This window comes from Electrona antarctica (genome assembly GCF_951216825.1).
Source record: "Electrona antarctica genome assembly, chromosome: 23".
NCBI lineage: Eukaryota > Metazoa > Chordata > Actinopteri > Myctophiformes > Myctophidae > Electrona > Electrona antarctica.
The window spans coordinates 7,132,692-7,151,188 of NC_136804.1; the positions used below are offsets into that span (position 1 = coordinate 7,132,692).

The 18,497-nt window shown below is 45.2% G+C and overlaps 1 protein-coding gene across 1 annotated transcript in view; it reads right to left on the reverse strand.

Moving 5' to 3' along the window:
- Nucleotides 1–11,722: 11,722 nt before the first annotated feature.
- Nucleotides 11,723–18,497, reverse strand: part of foxp2 (forkhead box P2) — a gene marked incomplete at its 5' end in the record, with an annotated part of 31,349 nt that continues 24,574 nt past the window's right edge. Inside the window, one exon of the mRNA XM_079494181.1 lies at nt 11,723–13,490. Coding sequence (XP_079350307.1) covers nt 13,346–13,490 — 145 coding nt within the window. The 3' untranslated portion in view covers nt 11,723–13,345. The remainder of the gene's footprint in view (nt 13,491–18,497) is intronic.

Below are 18,497 nucleotides of genomic sequence, written 5' to 3' on the forward strand. Positions count from 1 at the left end.
TTTCAAAAATAGCAGACCTACAAGCTCATAGCGCGCCACTCGGTGGCGCGCTATGAGCTTGTAGATCTGCTATTTTTCAATAGCTAAAGCATAACACCAAAAGGGGTACCCGCCCTAAATGGGTTACACTTTTGGACAAAAATAGCTCACACCGCGTTGAGAGCTTGTAGATCAGCTATTTTTGGGGCACAACCCAGCTCTCTTTAGTTAGTGGAGATGCGGTGTGTACGACATGGATTTCTAAACAAATTAGTTCAACGCAAAATACTGTGTTCACGTTCAGGAGCAACTCTCGGCATGGCATGGAAAGGAGTGGCATTTGCATTTCTTCCACCATAGTAAATGCTGCATTCGTGGTCAGGAGAGGGCAGTTGTTTTACAGACGGGTAAAAGGGCAGGTGCTGAAGCCCCCTTTGATGTCTATGTGTGCACGAGGTGAAGCAAGCAAGTGTGCGCGTGTGCGTGTGTGTGTGTGTGTGCGCATGAGTGCGCGCATGTGTGTACACACACGCTGATGGGAAGCAGCTGAGAATGTGGCGCTGCCCTGGGTTGTCATGGCTACCGGTGTCAACGACTCACCTCACATCTTGACCCGGGGTGGGGGCTGGCCAATCGCAAACTCGTTCCAAGAGGAATGATGTCAGACAAAATGGAAATGCATTCACTGCAAGCAAATGTATATATACGGTATGCCTTGATCAGAGGCAACATATACTTGATCAAAAATGTAATCAGCAACAACGGGAAAATGTGCGAAAAACAGTACTAATTAACCCATTTTGGGCGGGAACCCCTTTTGGTGTTAGCATTATGTTATGCTTTAGCTATTGAAAAATAGCAGATCTACAAGCTCATAGCGCGCCACCGAGTGGCGCGCTACGAGCTTGTAGGTCTGCTATTTTTGAAAAATCGTAAAAATGCGGCACAAATCGAATTGAATAGGTATATATTATTTCAGAGCAAACGTTATTTTTTCTTTTTTCGACGTCAGGCCTAAATGGTTTAAAACATACTGTAGAAACCACATTAAAAAAAAAAATCACAATGCCGTCGCTACAGTATACAGTCTGCAGTGGTCAAATAGCTCCGTCTTATGGGGGAAAATCACATTCCTTTTGATGGGCATGAGAGCTTTCTCTCTCTGGGTCTCTCTCTCTCCCTCTCCCCTCTATCTTCCCCCCCCCTGCACAAGCTCGCCAATGCAGGTATTTTATACTTTCATATCCCTGGCCCACCGTGTGCCATCTACCCTTCAGTCCTGACGTGTGTGCTGTGGATTAGCAGGTTCAGGGATATACTCTCACTCTGACAGCCACTATAGCTGGGGTTTCTTTTTTTTTTGTTCCTGGTTGGTCAGCACAACCATGTGTGGAAGACGACGACGTGTCCTCTTTATGCAACCTCTCTCAAAGACACCGTTTCATCCACACCCCGGTCTCTCGCTATATACACCTCTCTGTCTCGGTTTATCTCTCCTCTCTCATTCTCTCCATCTCCATTTCTATTTCTCCTTTCTTTCTCTCTCTCTCTCTCTCTCGCTTCCCAGGACCAACCAACGTTGTTTTGCCATTAAATGTAAATCTCACATCGTCCCACTCCTCTTTTCTCCTCTCTCCATCCTCTCTCGCTGCCCTCTGTCACTCATCCTCTCTACAAGCCTATAGCTGTCGAGCTCACGCATGCTTCCTTCCATCCTTTCTTCTCTCTCTCCGAGCAGGGCGAGGTGCACGCGTTCACCTCTCTCCCTTCCCCTCATTATGGCCAATCATTTGAATGTTCGAGTGCCCAATGTCACCTGCTTTGTAATCTAGTTACTTGACGGAGGAATTAGTATGTATATTTAATGTAGGCCCCCCTCTTTTCCCCCCTTGCTCTCTCTCTCTCTCTCTGTATCTCTCTCTCTCTCTCTCTCTCTCCTGTTCTCTTTAATCCATTGAGACCTGGAACGCATCCATGTCACGTTAGCGTTTAACCACATTAACCATTAACCCATTTTGGGGCGGGAACCCCTTTTGGTGTTTTAAACATTGTTATAATTTAGCTATTGAAAAATAGCAGATCTACAAGTTCATAGCGCGCCACTGAGTGGCGCGCTATGAACTTGTAGGTCTGCTATTTTTGAAAAATCGTTAAAATGTGCCTCAAATCTTTCCGAAAATTGTCATGATTTAGAAAACTTTTTTTTTTTAAATTTCGACGTCAGGCCTGAATGGGTTAAATCTTGATGAGTGATGCGGGGAGGAGGAACAGAGATGGAAGAAGAAGGAGGACGGCGGCATAGGGAGGGGTGGGGGTAGGGGGTAGGGGGTGGGTGGGTGGGTCGGTCGGTTGGATGGTTGGGTGCCATGTCTGGCGGTTATGTGTGCCTGGGCCGGGCCCATGCTTTAATAAATGACAGCTGATTTATGCGTCTGTATTCTTTTATTTATAAAAAAATAGCAAGCGTGGGGCCTGATTTCTGATATTAATAATACAAGGGGGTCCACTTTGATTAGGCTACTCCGGTGGAGAGGCGCGCATATTCAGCATTACAATTAAAGCCTGTGATGTGAAACGGGAATGACACGCTAATGAAGCGAGCTAGCGAGCCTGAACCTCCGCTGTCCAACAGCATTACGGTCCGTCTCCGCTGAAGAGTAATTATACGAGGAACACTGAAACGTCATTAAAAATCTGCAGTAAGTGATTTAACCCACCGTTCCTCTCCTAATGCTAGATATCTCTCTTCTTGTTTTTCTCCCCTTCCTTTTTTGAGGTTTTTTTTGCAGTTAACCCCCCCTCCCCCACTCCCCAAACCCCTGCCCTCCCACCCACACCTCTCTCCTGACTAGCTCTGCATGCCACCATCATCAACAGCGTCTTTGACGTGCCTAGCCTTACTGATTTATGTATGTATGTGTCTTTTAACTATAGTTTCCTTTCTTCTTTTTCTTTTTCTTTTTTGCCGCTGACAAAATTTCAAACAGATTTAAGTGCCAGCAGTCAAAATAGCTACTAAAGGGAAAACAGGCATGCGTAAAGTTTAAAACCCTTAACCACTTCCAAGCTGCGGCGTCCCTTTTTGGTTGTTTGTTTGTTTTTCCAGAACACGTTGCGTTGCAACGTGTCAGGAGCTTATCAGCTGGTTTTGCTATCATTGAACATTTTTGAAAGACAACCGAAATAAATGTTAAGCCCAAAATAGGGCTTAAAACACTGACATGGGACTGGGATTTCTACTATTTAGCTATAACAGAAAGTATACCGGTATAGGCCCTATGCAATTATGCAATTCCGAAAATAATTCTCAATACATGAGGTGGGAGACCAACTCTTCCCACCACGTGACCACACTGGAAGTGTGTGCATGCGTGCGTGCGTGTGTGTGTGTGTGTGTGTGTGTGTGTGAGAGAGAGAGAGAGGGAGAGAGAGAGAGAGAGAGAGAGAGAGAGAGATAAAGGCCAAGATGAAAATGTGCATGTGTCTGTGTGCTTGCGTGCTTGTGTGCGACTGCGCGCATACCTGTGTGTTGTATAGGTGGTATTAGGTAGGTAACGCCACAGGCAAGAATTCATGAACATCAGCACTTTCTCTCCACTTTGTTGGGTTAATCCCTGTTTCAGTGGAGACGCAAGCGTTTGCTTTTGCATACATTACGGCAGGCCGTGGCAACATCACATGCGAGACACATAGACCTACCATTGGCTCATGATGTGACCATCTATACTCTATGAAGCCTTTGCACTGGAGCCAGCGCGCTGCCTGTGAGCTTGTAGATCTGCAATTTCACGACCCAGTTTTGGGCCATCATACTCATTTCTTTGCAACCTCCTTCAGCAGGGCTTCTGTCTGTAGAACAAGATGACATATTTATTTTGGGCGGGAACCCCTTTTGGTGTTATATGATTTAGCTATTGAAAAATAGCAGATCTACAAGCTCATAGCGCGCCACCGAGTGGCGCGCTATGAGCTTGTAGATCTGCTATTTTTTAAAAATCGAAGAACGATAGAAACATAGCTTTTTTCAGAAAACTGTCAGGATGTAGAAGACATTTTTAGAATCTGATCTCAGGTCAAAATGGGTTAATAGGGCAGGTTCCAGGTTTTAAACAGCCTGCAGGGTTCATTTAACGCTCAGAGTACATTATTTTACAGTGTGGAGACCATTTGCACTGATCAGATTAATTATCAGATCTTTCATCTTTGGTGCCGAAGGCATGTGGCCCTAAGGTAACCAATTGGACCCCCCCCCCTCAAGGAGCACTGAGGATCCCTATGGGACCCCGGCTTTGCACAACGCATTATCGGTTGTCCTGCAATCCCATTCATTCAATCGCTTCCTTCCTCTTCCTGTTTAATGTGTGCCACTTCCTGTTTTGCTTCCTGCTTCCTGCTGCATTTTGCCGATATCACTTAGTTTTTGAACATTATGACGTACTGCACTTAACTTTTCTGTTTCCTCAAACTCTTTGACACATTAGCATTATAGGAAGGATGGTGGTCAGAAGTGTGTGTGTGTGTGTGTGTGTGTGTGTGTGTGTGTGTGTGTGTGTGTGTGTGTCAGGGAGACAGCCGGGCTCTCCGTGCCTCCAGAGTTGCTGATAAGACAACCATGTGACTGGCGTGACCGCGTCCGACACGGAACACGGCGCCATGGCACACAACACTGGCACCGGGCCGGGGGATGGGGGCGGGTGAGGGGTTGACGTTGGGTGGTATGGTGGTGGTGGTGGTGTGTGTGTGTGTGTGTGTGTGTGTGTGTGTGTGTGTGTGTGTGGTGGGGGGCTGTGTGACATGAGCGCTGCTCGCCCACCGCCACCGTCAACCGAACCCAACCGACGTGCCTCCGAGCGATGCAATTATTTTCGCGCCGCGTTCCAATATCAACTCGAGAGCAATGCAAATTATTTAAGACGCGCTTTCCAGGGCCCGCAATTATAATAATGATGATCTCAATTAGCGTTGCCATTGCCTCGGACTATTTAGCAGGCAATTTCGCTGCCCGGGGGCGCGGGTATTCTGGAGAGCCGACACGCATTGTCAGGTCAGGAGTGGATCGGGTGGGGCGGGGCAGGGTAGGGTGGAGAGACACAGCGAGCTAGAGAGAGAGAGAGGGGGGGGGGGGACAGAGAGAGATTGAAGAGAGAAGAACGAGTCTACTTGCACTCTCAATCAATATACCGTGTGACTGGAGATATTTACCACTCCGTCCCGCGAGGGGACAGTGCCTAAATTGACCTAATTGGTCAGTGTTGGTGATGAAATGGATGTTGCCAGAATGCACTAATTTCAGATCAGGTCTAGAGGCCATCCCAGCGATAATATCAAAGCCAGGCGCCTTCATCACGGCACTGGATGTCTAGTGAGGTTAAACTACGCTGTTCATTTATCTGCCAAGAGTTTACGAATGGACCCGTATACACTCTGTGAACTCCATACGAGTTAGAAATGGATAAATGGACCCTGTGAGGATTCCACTTGCATGTGTATTCAGCTGCAACGCCGCAAGGCTTTAAAAACTATAGCACACTTGGCGAAAGCACACTTTTTGACGTGGTAAAATGTGTGAATATAAGATTACGTGATTCAGATCAGTGCCAAAGAGGAAGCGGTTGAATGTAGGGCCCGCACAACGAGGTGCCGCACGTTAAAATCCGGAGTAGAGGTCCATTTTTAGGGCTCCATTTTCGTCACCACTAAACCCCTTATCCCTAAACTTCTTTGCCTTTTTTTACTATTTTGAAAAACATTTTTGAATAGTTCAACTAGCCGATCTACAATGACACATTGTGAGCTTGTAGACTGGCCATTTTAACTATTAAAAAATGTTGTGCAAAATAGTAAAAAAAGGCAAAGAAGTTTAGGGATAAGGAGTTTAGCGGTGACGAAAATGGAGCCCTTAGTGTAAAGCGTGGTCAACGCGTTTTTAGCATGGGAATAAATGCGGGAATGAAACTGGGTTCGTTTGGAAAAAAAAACGCAGTCACTCGTCTGGGTAATTTTGGATTACTTGTGTGCAAGAGATGTTTTTTTTCCCGTGCCAATAAATCGGATTCCGTGTCGTTTAAATTAAATCTCATGATTTCCCAGTGCACTATAAGTGAAAACTATGTCTTGTATCTTGTTTTTAATATTTTGGTTTGAAAGCATCAACTGACCTATTTAAGAAGCAGACTCTCTTTCAGTTCCATCCCTTCATCTGGCTGTGTACTGTTATTGCTCTGCCACAGTGTATTAACAGGGACTTCTTTTTCTCCCTGCCGTTCATGTGGAAAAGACTCCCACCAACCCACCGAGCAGCAGCTACCCCTTTCTTTTATTCATCGCACTGTAAATAACTCCACTTTATGAAAAGCAGCGAGTGTGACTCACGGATACCTCTCTAACCACAAGCCATTATTATTTCATGGCCTTTGAAAGACGGGGTCTCTCTCTCTCTATATAGCCTCGCGAGCCGCTCCTCCGCGCACTTTAATGTCGGAGCTCCCTCTGATGTTGTGTAGTACACAGCCAGCCCCCTTGTTGTTGCGCTCCAGCATGCCATCCCCACACTTGAATTCACAAACACTTCCAAGTGCATAAATAGCACGGGAAAAAGGGAGAGAGAGAGAGAGAGAGAGAGAGAGAGAGAGACAGAGAGAGAGAAGAGAGAGTGAGTGAGAGAGAGACGAGTGCCTCGCAAGCCAGCTAATGCGCCGGAACGCCATTGAGGAGATAACAGGAGAACTGCCATGGTTGATGCCTGGGACTGTCATTTGGGGTTGTGTGTGTGTGCGTGTCTGTGTGTCTGTGTGTGTGTGTGTGTGTGTGTGTGTGTGTGTGTGTGTGTGTGTATTTATTAGTATACTTGTGTGAGGGCCAAATGTCCCCTCAAGTGGAGGACAATAATGAAAGAGTTAGGGTGGTTTTGTGGTTAAACATTATGTAGGAAGAGAGGGAGGGGAGTTAGGCTTACAATTAGGAAAAGTTTCAGGTTTAGCATGGGGGGTTTAGAGGTTAGTTTTAAGGTTAAGCCTTAAAACTAACCTCGAAAAAGATCCAAATGCCATTTATGAATTATTGCAATACTAAACGTTTATGTCCTCGTAAATACAGTAATATCAATTTATTTGTGTGCGCGTGCATGCGTGCGTGCGTGCACTTGTGTGCGAGAGATATAGGCTGTGTGGGAAAAAAAGTAAAAAGAAAATAAATATATACAGAATTGCTGTTTTCTGTCCTCTCGCGGGACATCAGAGAGAACACACATTCTCCACGTTATGACTAAATGACCAGCGGACACGATTCAAAAAAGACACGGGGGGTGCTGTGTGCCCCCCCCCCCCCCCCCCTCCCTTCCCCTCTGTCAGCCGTGTCCCCGGGCACCCTTTTGGAACGTGTAGGAGGCCACTCGGCACACAGACGGGCTAATGGGCAACCTATTGGTCATGGTAGATTCCGTTTGAATCTCAATGAGCGTGTTTTGCGGCGAGCGCCAGCGCGCCATGACCGACAAGGTGTGGTAGATACAAGAAGATACCGCCGCGCTATACCGGAGTTGATGTTAGCCACACAGCTCGTCATATAGCGCTTCACCGGTCAACGCCTGTCGGTTGAAGGGTGGCCCCCTGCACCCGCCCCACCCCCCACCCCGTCTTTGAAGTGTCGAGGGGTTACCGCTGCTGCCTCTGTGAAAATAAAAAATAAAATGTCAGAAAGAAATCTCTCTCTCTGTTTTCTCTTTGTTTTGTGTTGTGTGTGTTTTTTTTTTTACTAAACTGTACCTTGCAAATATTATTGTAGGTGATTGGTACAATTATGAAACCAGAAAAAATAAATAAAAAAGAAAGCTTCATAAGTGCCATTGACCACTTATAAGCTCTATTTCATATACTTCACAGTGCACTGGTGTTAGGTGTCAAAAATAATAAAAAAATAGCCAATAATGAAAAATTGCCAATTGATACGACATGTGAGCTTGTAGATAATGTATGATATTTACATTTTTTCTTCCCTTCTTTTTTACATCTCCCCCCCCCCCCCCCCCCGCTTGAACACATGGAGGACAATTATTACCCGTAGTGTGATTTGTGCCAAATGCCTTGTTTTTCCTTTTTTCATGAGACGTTCCCAGAAGTGCAGCTTGGAGGGGCTGAGCCAGAGCCAGTTCTTACAAAACCCATTTCGGAGCCAGACAGCAGTACAGTACAGTACAGTACAGTACAATACAGTACAGTACAGTACAGTACAGTACAGTCCGCTGCAATGCACTCTGGGAAACACGCTCGGCTTCCCGGATCATACACGGAGCCTAAAAGCCATTAACGGGTCCAGATGGTTGCGGACACCCCAGCGGCTTGTCCCGGGGTGGTCATCTAAACGATCGAGACTCTGCATGGGCACTGCAAGACAGAACAAAGAAGAGAACTTGTAACACACATTAAACTTTCATTGTTTTTTTTGTCTTTCCCCTTCACATCAAGATTTTCATGGCTGTGCCTTGAAGTGTACTGCATGTGACTACGGAGAGGTGTGTGTGTGTGTGTGTGTGTGTGTGTGTGTGTGTGTGTGTGTGTGTGTGTGTGTGTGTGTGTGTGGTGTGTATGTATGTATATATATATATATATATATATATATATATATCTTCTATATAAAAATAATCCCTGATGCTGGAGGTACACAGTTGCTTTTCAAATCCTAGTTTTGGTCCTTTATTTTATTCAGCAGTGAAAAGCCATGAATACAGAAAATAATAACAGCCGTTACAATTCTCAACCATGACCTTCTAAATGTCAGAGTATCTTTAAACATAATGGACACAGTACACGGTAATGAAAAGTTATCAAAAAAAAAAATTAGTTGAACCTCGATCAAAAAAAAAGGAGGGGCCGGGGGGGAAAGAAATAAAGGAATTAAATCAAAGAATAAAAACAAATGTGTATCCACCAATTACATAGACATATGTGTTTTGCTACAGTCCCGATTTTACTGTATTACATAAGGGGATCACATTCCCAATTATTAGAGGATAGCAGTAGAAAGGATACATGACTCCACTGCCAGACACAATGCTTCATAAAGTATGCACAGAGGTACAAGCAATAAATACACACATTAGGTTAAGCCTTACAGCTACGCAAAGCAGATGCAGAAAAAGCAGGTTTGCTATATTCTTCAGCGAGCAATGAGAGAGAGAGAGAGAGAGAGAGAGAGAGAGAGAGAGAGAGAGAGAGAGAGAGAGACAGAGAGAGAGAGAGAGAGAGAGAGAGAGAAACAGTAAAAATTCAATGTTAAGTCAGAAAAGAAACACTGAGAATTTTTTTTATCCCCCGCTTAGAAAAAAGTCTGGTAAATTTTATGGGTCCACCAACATATTTTTTTTTGTTTTGTTTTACATAAGTATGCACAGTTATCAAAATACAGACAAAATCAACCCAGAAAATCCAGACAATCCTAAAATCTAGGTGAAAGGAGCAGATCGCAGTTCTGGAGGTCTTTCTGGTATTATGTGCAAGCAACTATTTTAGACATTTTTTTCTTTTTACTTAATTTATACAAAACCCATGCAAATCTACAGGTAATATGCATTCTGTGACTGACAGGTGTTTCAATGCTTCCCAAAACAAAACGGTATATCTTGAGGTATGCACTCTCCTATGCATCGTACGTACATCTAGGCCATCGTCCCCCATGATTTGTAGTTATATTTCTTTCTAGATCAATTCTTGTTTCCAGTCCACCAAATGAGCTTTTTTTTTTTCCTTTTTAATTCTTTAAGACATGCATTTTTAAAACACAATATTCCCTTACAGGTAATCTATACAGTATCATTCTACAAATGTTTAAAGGACAACCTATTACAATGCAAATCTTTCCATATCTAGACGCAGAAGGAATGTAAACGTCAGGTCAGCGTCTCGTCCAGGGAGACAAGCTTTTTTTTCTCTCCAAGTTTTTTTTTTTTTTCTTTTTTCCTTTTCTTTTTAGATAAAGTGTTAACAGCTTCTTGTGGCATTCTAGTGAAACTCGTGCAATCTGTCAGTAAAATTGTTCTGAAATTTAGTTTGTGCAGAGGTAGAAGCTTTTTCCCCGAAAGCCATTTTTGGGTTAAGTGGGAGAACCCTTGGTTTTCTTTCTCTTTTTTTTTTTTTTTCTCTTTTTTTTTTCTCTCTCGAAAGACGCAACATCCTTTTTTATTTGGTGTGATAAGATTATTATGAATGTGGTCTTCAAGTGCTTTTTTTTTTTCATTTGTATTGTTTGCTGACTCCAGCTACGTATTGAAGGGATTAGAGCTTTGATCCTAGGTTCATTCAGCACCCTCGTGACGTGGAAACGGTGTTGTGTGTGTGTGTGTGTGTGTGTATGTTTGTGTCCATGTGTGCACACGTTTACCGGACCGGGTGTCAGCATACACTTGGCGTGCTTGTTTGCGTTTGTATGTACCGTATGCGTGTCTGTGTGTTCAACTCACACAGCCAGTTTTATTTTTTATTTTTTTGGCTTTGGCACGACACTTGAAAACAACATATGATGCACAGTGTGTTTCCATTATACTCAAAGCAGGCAGACACTCAAGGCTCGTTACAGTACCGAACAAAGCCGGCCAGTCGGCTCTTTCGACAGCATATATTTGACTACAGCTGGCGTTTATCACCCCAAACAAGGACAGAAAAAAAAGCTGACAGACCCGCAAAATGCTCAGGGCCCGTTTGTGAGAGCATGCCATGTGTGTGTGCATGTATGCTTGTTTCAGAAAGGGTGTGTGTGTGTGTGTGCCGCGTTGTTTGGTTGTTTGAGCGTTCTTTTTTTTTTATCCCGTACTAGAGGAGGCAGAATTTTGTGTAACTTTGGTTTGATTGAAAACGGAAATGACCATTAAAGCAACGATACTTTTCTAGATGACATCGGCTGTGAGGAAAACAAACTGAACGGGGAACATACGCCAACATTCCTGCTCCGTGCCGACAAAAAACGATCTTCAAGACAACAACGCGTTCTTGCGTCGCCACGGTAAACATGTCTCATCATGTATCACTGAAAATACTAAATGAAATGCAATAGAAAAATGCTGGCTACCATTATAGATCACATTAGTGCAGTAAACATAACATCTCCTTTGCCAACGCAACCTGCACTGTAATAGATACGAAGCTATGAACCACACAATGAGTTTTCTGATGACATGTCTTAAAGCAAATATCACCTAGAAAAGGTCTGTCTGTTTTTTGTCTCTTTCACCCTCAGTTATCCTCTTCCACAATGGCTATTATTATTTGCTTTTACAACGGTACCCCAAGCCACATCATTTCATGTCAACTTGAAATTATGACTTATTTGGCTTCACTAGATATTTCTTTGAAATATGTTTGGTTAGCGATGTTTTCAGTTTCGGTTTGACGCGGCTCGGCAAAAACAAATGAACAAGAAGAAACAACAACGAACAGAAAGCCAAGTAATTGGGACGTAATTTGACAGTTCCACTTAAGCAACGTTACATAATTCACCGGGTTAGAGAGACTCGATGACGAACAGCAAAAGAAAGAAAGAAAATAAAAGAAAAAAAGGTCTTCACAACGTCTCTGCACTTGAATACACAAAACAGTTTGTTTTGGTCTTGATCCACTTCTACAATTAGCTGCTCTTCTTCCAGTCAAGTCACCAGCACAGAAAAAAAAAAGCCTGTTAAGTTTTAAAATCACATCACATAAACCCCACCCCACCCCACCCTGAACCCCCGTGCGTAGCCTACGTACGTCTGGCAGATAACTCCCTTAAATCACTTCCAACGTGGACACTCTACGTGTTATCAAATTACACATCAAAATCAGATTTCTTTTCCCATTTTTTTTCTTCTTTGTCTTCTTCTCTCGATCAATCTTTGTACAGGGCTAAAATGACACAATCCCAGAGGTTATTTGAAGGTAGTTTTGCGGAAAGAAAAAGCTTCTCTTTGTACTTTTTTTTTGTCTTAAAGTCACAGAAGGCGGACCAAGAGGAGATTTTGGTTGGCGTTCTGTCTATAAGCTATTGGCCATTGCTAGTGTTGGCTTTGGTTTCTAGCTGTTGCCTGTGACGGTTTGCAGGTAGACAAAGCTTTAGAACGTGGTGGTGAGGTAAGGAGAAACGGCAATACGAAGAAAAAAAAATAAAGAAGTAAAAACGCTAAAATGCATTTGTTTTGTTAATGGTGCCTCACACCTTAAAAAAAAGGTTATGCGAGTATTAGTATATATCTTTTTTTGTCTCCCCCATCTCAATTTTCACTTTATCCACTTTTTCATCACAAACAGATACAAGACTGGAAGCCAACAATAATTTCTTTCTTTCTTTTTTTTTTTGTGTGTTTTCTGTATAGCTGCAACAACAGTCTTGGCACCGCGTGTGAGATACACGTGTGACTCGGGGGAAATGGCATTTACAGTTTGGTAGCATCTAAAAAACCATGAACATAAAAATGAACGGTGGGCAAGTACAAATGAAAAAAAGGGGCAACATGAAGAACAGTTTGCTTTTTCTAGAATCGCAGCGACATACAGGCAGTGACACTAATTTCTGAGACCACATCTGTGCAAATGATAACAGAGCAAAAAAACTTGAATTTGACCGGCAATCGTCTGTGGACATCAACAACTACTGTGGTGGAGGTTGAGGGGTGCAGGGTGCGATGGCGGTGATGTGTGTGTGTGTGTGTGGTGGTGGTGGTGGTGGGGGGCGGGGATGGACGGGGGGTTCGAGTTATTCACAAAACGTCTTCCACTTTTTCTTTTCATTTTTTTTGGCAGTATACGAGGCCGTTAGCTTTCTACAGAACAGGTCTTCGCTCGCTTGACTTGGCGCCGTCATTATCGTCTTTTCTGCCCCCAAATCTGTGAGTCCAACCGTCGTCCGTCCGTCCGTCCGTCCGTCCGTCCGCGTTTACCGCATCGCAGCCGGGCCATCTGAGACGAAGACGGGTCTCAAAAGAGTTTTAGAGTTTCTCTTCAAAAAGACAGACATCTCATGCCTGTTGTGTTTTTTTTGGGTGTGTGTGTGTGTGGGTGGGGGGAGGTCCCCTCTCGCCTGCCTCGCCCACCCCACCGTTAACATCCCCCCACCTACAAAGGGCTACAGCAAAGAGTTCCTTTGGGGGAGGAGGGGGGGGGGGGGGGCAGTCTCCGATCCCGGACGCGCATGCTCAATAAATAGTCTCAGTGGTGGACAGAGTCAGCTGTGTTTGGGGTTGGGGTCGCGGGGTCGCGTGTGGAGTGGTTTTCACCGCAGTCTCGCAGAGTGTTTGCAGGTGTGTGTGACAGAGAGAGAGAGAGACAGAGAGATAGAGAAAGAGAGAGAGAGAGAGAGAGGGCGGAGGAATATATATAGTGACCCCGCCCACTGCGTCCGGAGGTCACTCGAGGTCCTCCGATAGGTTGCCTTCTTCCAGCTCCCGGTCGTCGTCCATCTCTGGACTGTGATTGGCCGTCGTCACCAGCGACATGGGGCAGTCGTCGTCGTCCATGTTCAGCGGCTCCTCCTTGACGTGAATCTGCGGCCTGCGGGGGAGGGGTCAGGGGGGTGGAGGTCAGGCACGCCGTTGCATCCGAGCACTACACGTTTGGTATACATTTTGACAGTGTTGATTTCGTCGACTAATTAATACTGTGACAAAAAATGTCCGTCGACTACCTTTTTTCACTGCTGAAAACTAAATGGAAACTAAGCTATGATGACTAAAACTAAGACTAAATATATTGACAAATATGGACACAAATATTCTTCCGCAGCACACGGTGCTATCCCCAGTTTAACTCTGAGACTGTGGCCAAATTGACCCATGAAATGAACAATGAGATTGTTGTCGTATACACCTGCACTCTAGTATGCTACTGTATTTAGTTTGGAGGGTGTGTGTTGATACAGGCGCACCACTCCACGTCCCACTTCGTCCAATTTACGGCTTGTCTGTAAATCTCCTCTAATTAGAACACATGTGAGAGAGAGAGAGAGGGCAACAAGGCAACACAAACCAGGCACGCTTTCGTTCTGACAATACATCAACACGTGACTGTCAGTGGGAGCAATTAGCTTAAACAGAGAACAGAGAAAAGCATCCTCTTCCCGGTGTATACTGGGGGACACGCCGATCCGCCCCGCATCCGCAGAGTAAGCATTTTGTTGACAGCGCTGGGCGAGGCATCCGTGAGAATGGGGAATTTAAACTGTCATTACATGCATTATATAGCGCGGCGAACAGTCAACCACCCCCCTCCCCCGCGCGTAACAACCGTGTTTGTTTGCCCAGACGCTAATTCGACGTGATGCCTCACGTCTACAGTAAGCAAGCCCATGCAAATTGCATGAAGGGGAACGGTTGGGTGCGATATTAAGCCGCCATGTTTCCAGACACGCTTGGCATTTAAAAGTTTACTGATGACACCAGGTTGAAATACATGAAAAAGGGGTGGTGGTGGTGGTGGGGGGGGGGAGGGGGTTAGGGGCAAAAAAAAAAAAAAAAAAGGCCACATGATAAATAATGGAGAATTTCTCATCCCCAAGCCCCCCGGAGCAAAAGGCAGAGGAGAGGAGGGTGGGTTTTTTTATATTTTTTATCTAGTTAATAGAAAGAGCAGCCACTCGTTAATATGCAGGGGCTGTGCATGTCGCTCCTCGAGAGGCAGGAAGCGGCAGCTAGACTCCGCCATTAATCAACTTCAGCCTCGGCAGTTCACTCTCGGACACCATGATACATGTTTTTAACACTAAATGGATGAATATCTTTAGCCGCCGTCAATAAGAGAGAGAGAGAGAGAGAGAGAGAGAGAGAGAGAGAGAGAGAGAGAAGATCCCGAAAGGAAGGACGCAGTGGTGTGGTGAGGGGGCGCTCTGTCCACAACAAGAGGAGTGGGCGGAATGACAGAGACCGAGAGAGAAGAGAAGAGAAGAGAAGAGTGTGGGGCGACTAACAAGAATAATAATGCTGTCACACACAAACAAGGCTTAACATGATCCGGGGGCCCGAGTCACGGAGAAGGGGTTTGTGCCACAATGATAAATCTGACAAAACCTAATTATTTCTGACACGTAGGATGCATCAGGAAATCCCCAAGACCAGGGAAGAGAAAAGGGGAGAGAGAGAGAGAGAGAGAGAGAGAGAGAGAGAGAGAGGTTGGTCTCATGCTGTCGTCGATGGTGTGAGGTTGCGGGAGGTGTGGGAGGGTGAAAATAATTTTAAGGAGGGTATACAGTATGACTTTAATATTCCAGAGACTAATAAATGGCTATTCCTGGTGATGTTGAAGGGAGCAGGATGCAGGCAGGTGGATATGCGGTGTTCCTGTGCATAGAGCAGTGGGTCCCAAAGTGGGGTCCGGGGACCCCCCGGGGGTCCTTGAGGCAGTTCCAGGGGGTCCCCAGCTAAATGATATAGTTTGGAACCAAATGGCCCCTTATGGGTCTGTATCTCTGAGAGTGTACAAATGGAACCAAATGGACCCGTTAGGGTCCATTTGGTTCCATTTGTACACTCTCAGAGTTAAATTAACATTGATTTTACAATACAAAGTGGGGTCTCAGAGATAGAAATGCCATTATGTCCGTCCGTATGCATGTCACAACTGAGGGTTTTTGAAATTAAACGGGTTGAGAATCACTGCTAGTAGAGCCATAAAGATCTTGTCTTATGGGGGGTCCCTGGCATACCTTTTTCAAATGGGGATCCGCGGGCTAATTGGTGTCAATTTGGGGGTCCTTGACATGAAAAGGTTGGCGAACCACTGACATAGCGGGAGGCGAGAGAGCCAATAAACCAAGACCGTCGGCAAGACTCTGCATGCATGCCTGTCCTGGTCTGGATGATGCCATGATGCACAAAGCCCTGTCCTGGTCTGGATGATGCCATGATGCACAAAGCCCTGTCCTGGTCTGGATGATGCCATGATGCACAAAGCCCTGTCCTGGTCTGGATGATGCCATGATGCACAAAGCCCTGTCCTGGTCTGGATGATGCCATGATGCACAAAGCCCTGTCCTGGTCTGGATGATGCCATGATGCACAAAGCCCTGTCCTGGTCTGGATGATGCCATGATGCACAAAGCCCTGTCCTGGTCTGGATGATGCCATGATGCACAAAGCCCTGTCCTGGTCTGGATGATGCCATGATGCACAAAGCCCTGTCCTGGTCTGGATGATGCCATGATGCACAAAGCCCTGTCCTGGTCTGGATGATGCCATGATGCACAAAGCCAATACCTTCTCCCGCAATTATTTACATTTCCTTCCCAATTCTCTAAAAAAAACTAAACAAACAAATAAACAAATAAACAAATCAGTTAATTATTTGGATATCCCAATTGTGGGCATAATAATAATGCAGGAGAACATTCCCCCCCACCGCCCACCCCTTTTTCCCCTCACTGTATGTTTCTTTTCCCTTTTTACCTCCTTTATGATGAATTCCTGTTCTGTTCTTTGTCTATATAGAAGTGTCTATTTGTACGTCTCTAAATGTTTTGATGAATTGAACATGGTGGACCCTGTAAACAAGTGTAATGCTTAATTGGGTCGTCCACTCACAGTTAACAGCCTTTGTATTGAGTTTGTGCTTGAAATGTACTGTAATTCTGCAAACTGTTAATACAATTTTCAATCAATCAATCAATCAATGGTGCTGTCTTCACAAGTACAGCATCATCTACTATAGGGCTCGCCCTTTTACTGTACCTCATTAGTGCATATGGCGGAAGACTTGTTAGAATGTTTTCGATGCACTTGCGCGTCTGCGCGTCTCTGAGGAAAAAAGAAATACACCGTATTTGTCTGGGCGTGCGAAACACTTTATTAGGCCACGTGGACGAGCCATTTAAGTCTAATACGTCGCTCGGGGGTGAACAGAACACACCGGCAATGTAAATAAAAACAAGGTGCTCCATATGACTTGTGCGTGCGTGCGTGCGTGCGTGCGTGCGCGTGCGCGTGCGCGTGCGTGCGTGCGTGCATACACATCAAAAGAGATGCTTGCCCTCACATCAATGGGAGATTAGCAGCAGCGATGGTGCAGAGGTATGTCAGGGATGCAAATAAGGTCATTAGTCCGTACTAGGCCTGGTGGCATGCAGTATAGGTGGGAGAGGAGAGGGGGAGGAGGAGGAGGTGGTGGAGGAGGAGGTGGAGGAGGGAGGAGGAGGAGGAGGGAGGAGGAGGTGGCGGTGGTGGGGAGAATCAGTGGGCGGGACCACGCTCATCATAGCAGCTGTGCGTCAGTAAGCGACACCGAAGAGCGGGAAACAATTAGACACGACAGCTGGAAGAAGACTGACGCCTGTGATAAAACAGAAAGTAACACGCAGAACAGAACCGGAAAATGTATCTTGGTGTAAAAGGCAGAAATTAAATTTGAACTATTTTCTTCTTTCTTTTTTTGCTTATTTACTTTTATGACTGGCATTTAAAAAAAATAGTGATACATAGTGATACCTCTAGGCTACAGCCTACATAAACACTGGGAATTTATCTGCAGAGGCCCAATGAATAAAGTGGAAATGTATTTTATTATAATTTCTTCCCACTTATCTTAATGAACTGAACCCCTGTATATTTGAACGTTAAATGATGAACTTCGTGTGTGTGCGAGTGCGCATGCACGTGCGTGCGCGTACATGTGTGTGTGACTGTGTGTGTGTGGTCAGTCGCACAGATCCCCATCTCCATTCTTTTGATGTAAAGCAGGCGATTTGCTGAAGTTTGGGATTCTAATCAAAAGAATCGTCTGCTCTAGTTTTAGCCTTTTCTAGGATATTGCTCCCTTAAAGCCTCGAGGGCACGTACTACACACTGAAACTGGCGTGTGCGTGCACACACACACACACACACACACACACACACACACACACACACACACACACACACACACACACACACACACTTGAACATGGCCCGCAGCTATGTGGGCTGCGGTTAAGCACATAGCTTTAACCTTTAGATGTTTGGGCGGGGAGGACGGGACAGAAAGGCTTGTCTAATTGTTGGATCCAGAAGAGTCCTCTCCTGAGAGGGGAGAGAGTGAACAGCCTACAAGGTAGTGTACTCTTTAGTTAATGCTACTAGCCACTCCATTATTTAAAACGCAGAAACGGGGAAAAGAGACTTGTGAGAAAAATAACACATTTATTCCATTTTCAGGATGTCCTGGGCTATACTGTGTATACACAAGACAAGGGATGGAAATAGGGGAGGGAGGGAGGGAGGGAAGGATGACCGGAGAGAGAGAGAGAGAGAGAGAGAGAGAGAGAGAGAGGAGAGGAGAGAGAGAGAGAGAGAGAGAGAGAGAGAGAGAGAGAGAGAGAGAGAGAGAGAGAGAGAGAGAGAGAGAGAGAGAGAGAGAGTAGGGGGAATATATAAGAGTCGCTGCTGTACGGTTATTAAAACTTGAACGACCTTGGGGAGTGGCTACATTCTGTCTGATGCCGGACACATTTTGCTTCACTTAACACCCAACTCTGCAGAGTGGGGTAAACACATCCCAACAGCTGAATGTAGGACTCACACATGCATGTGCTCGCAC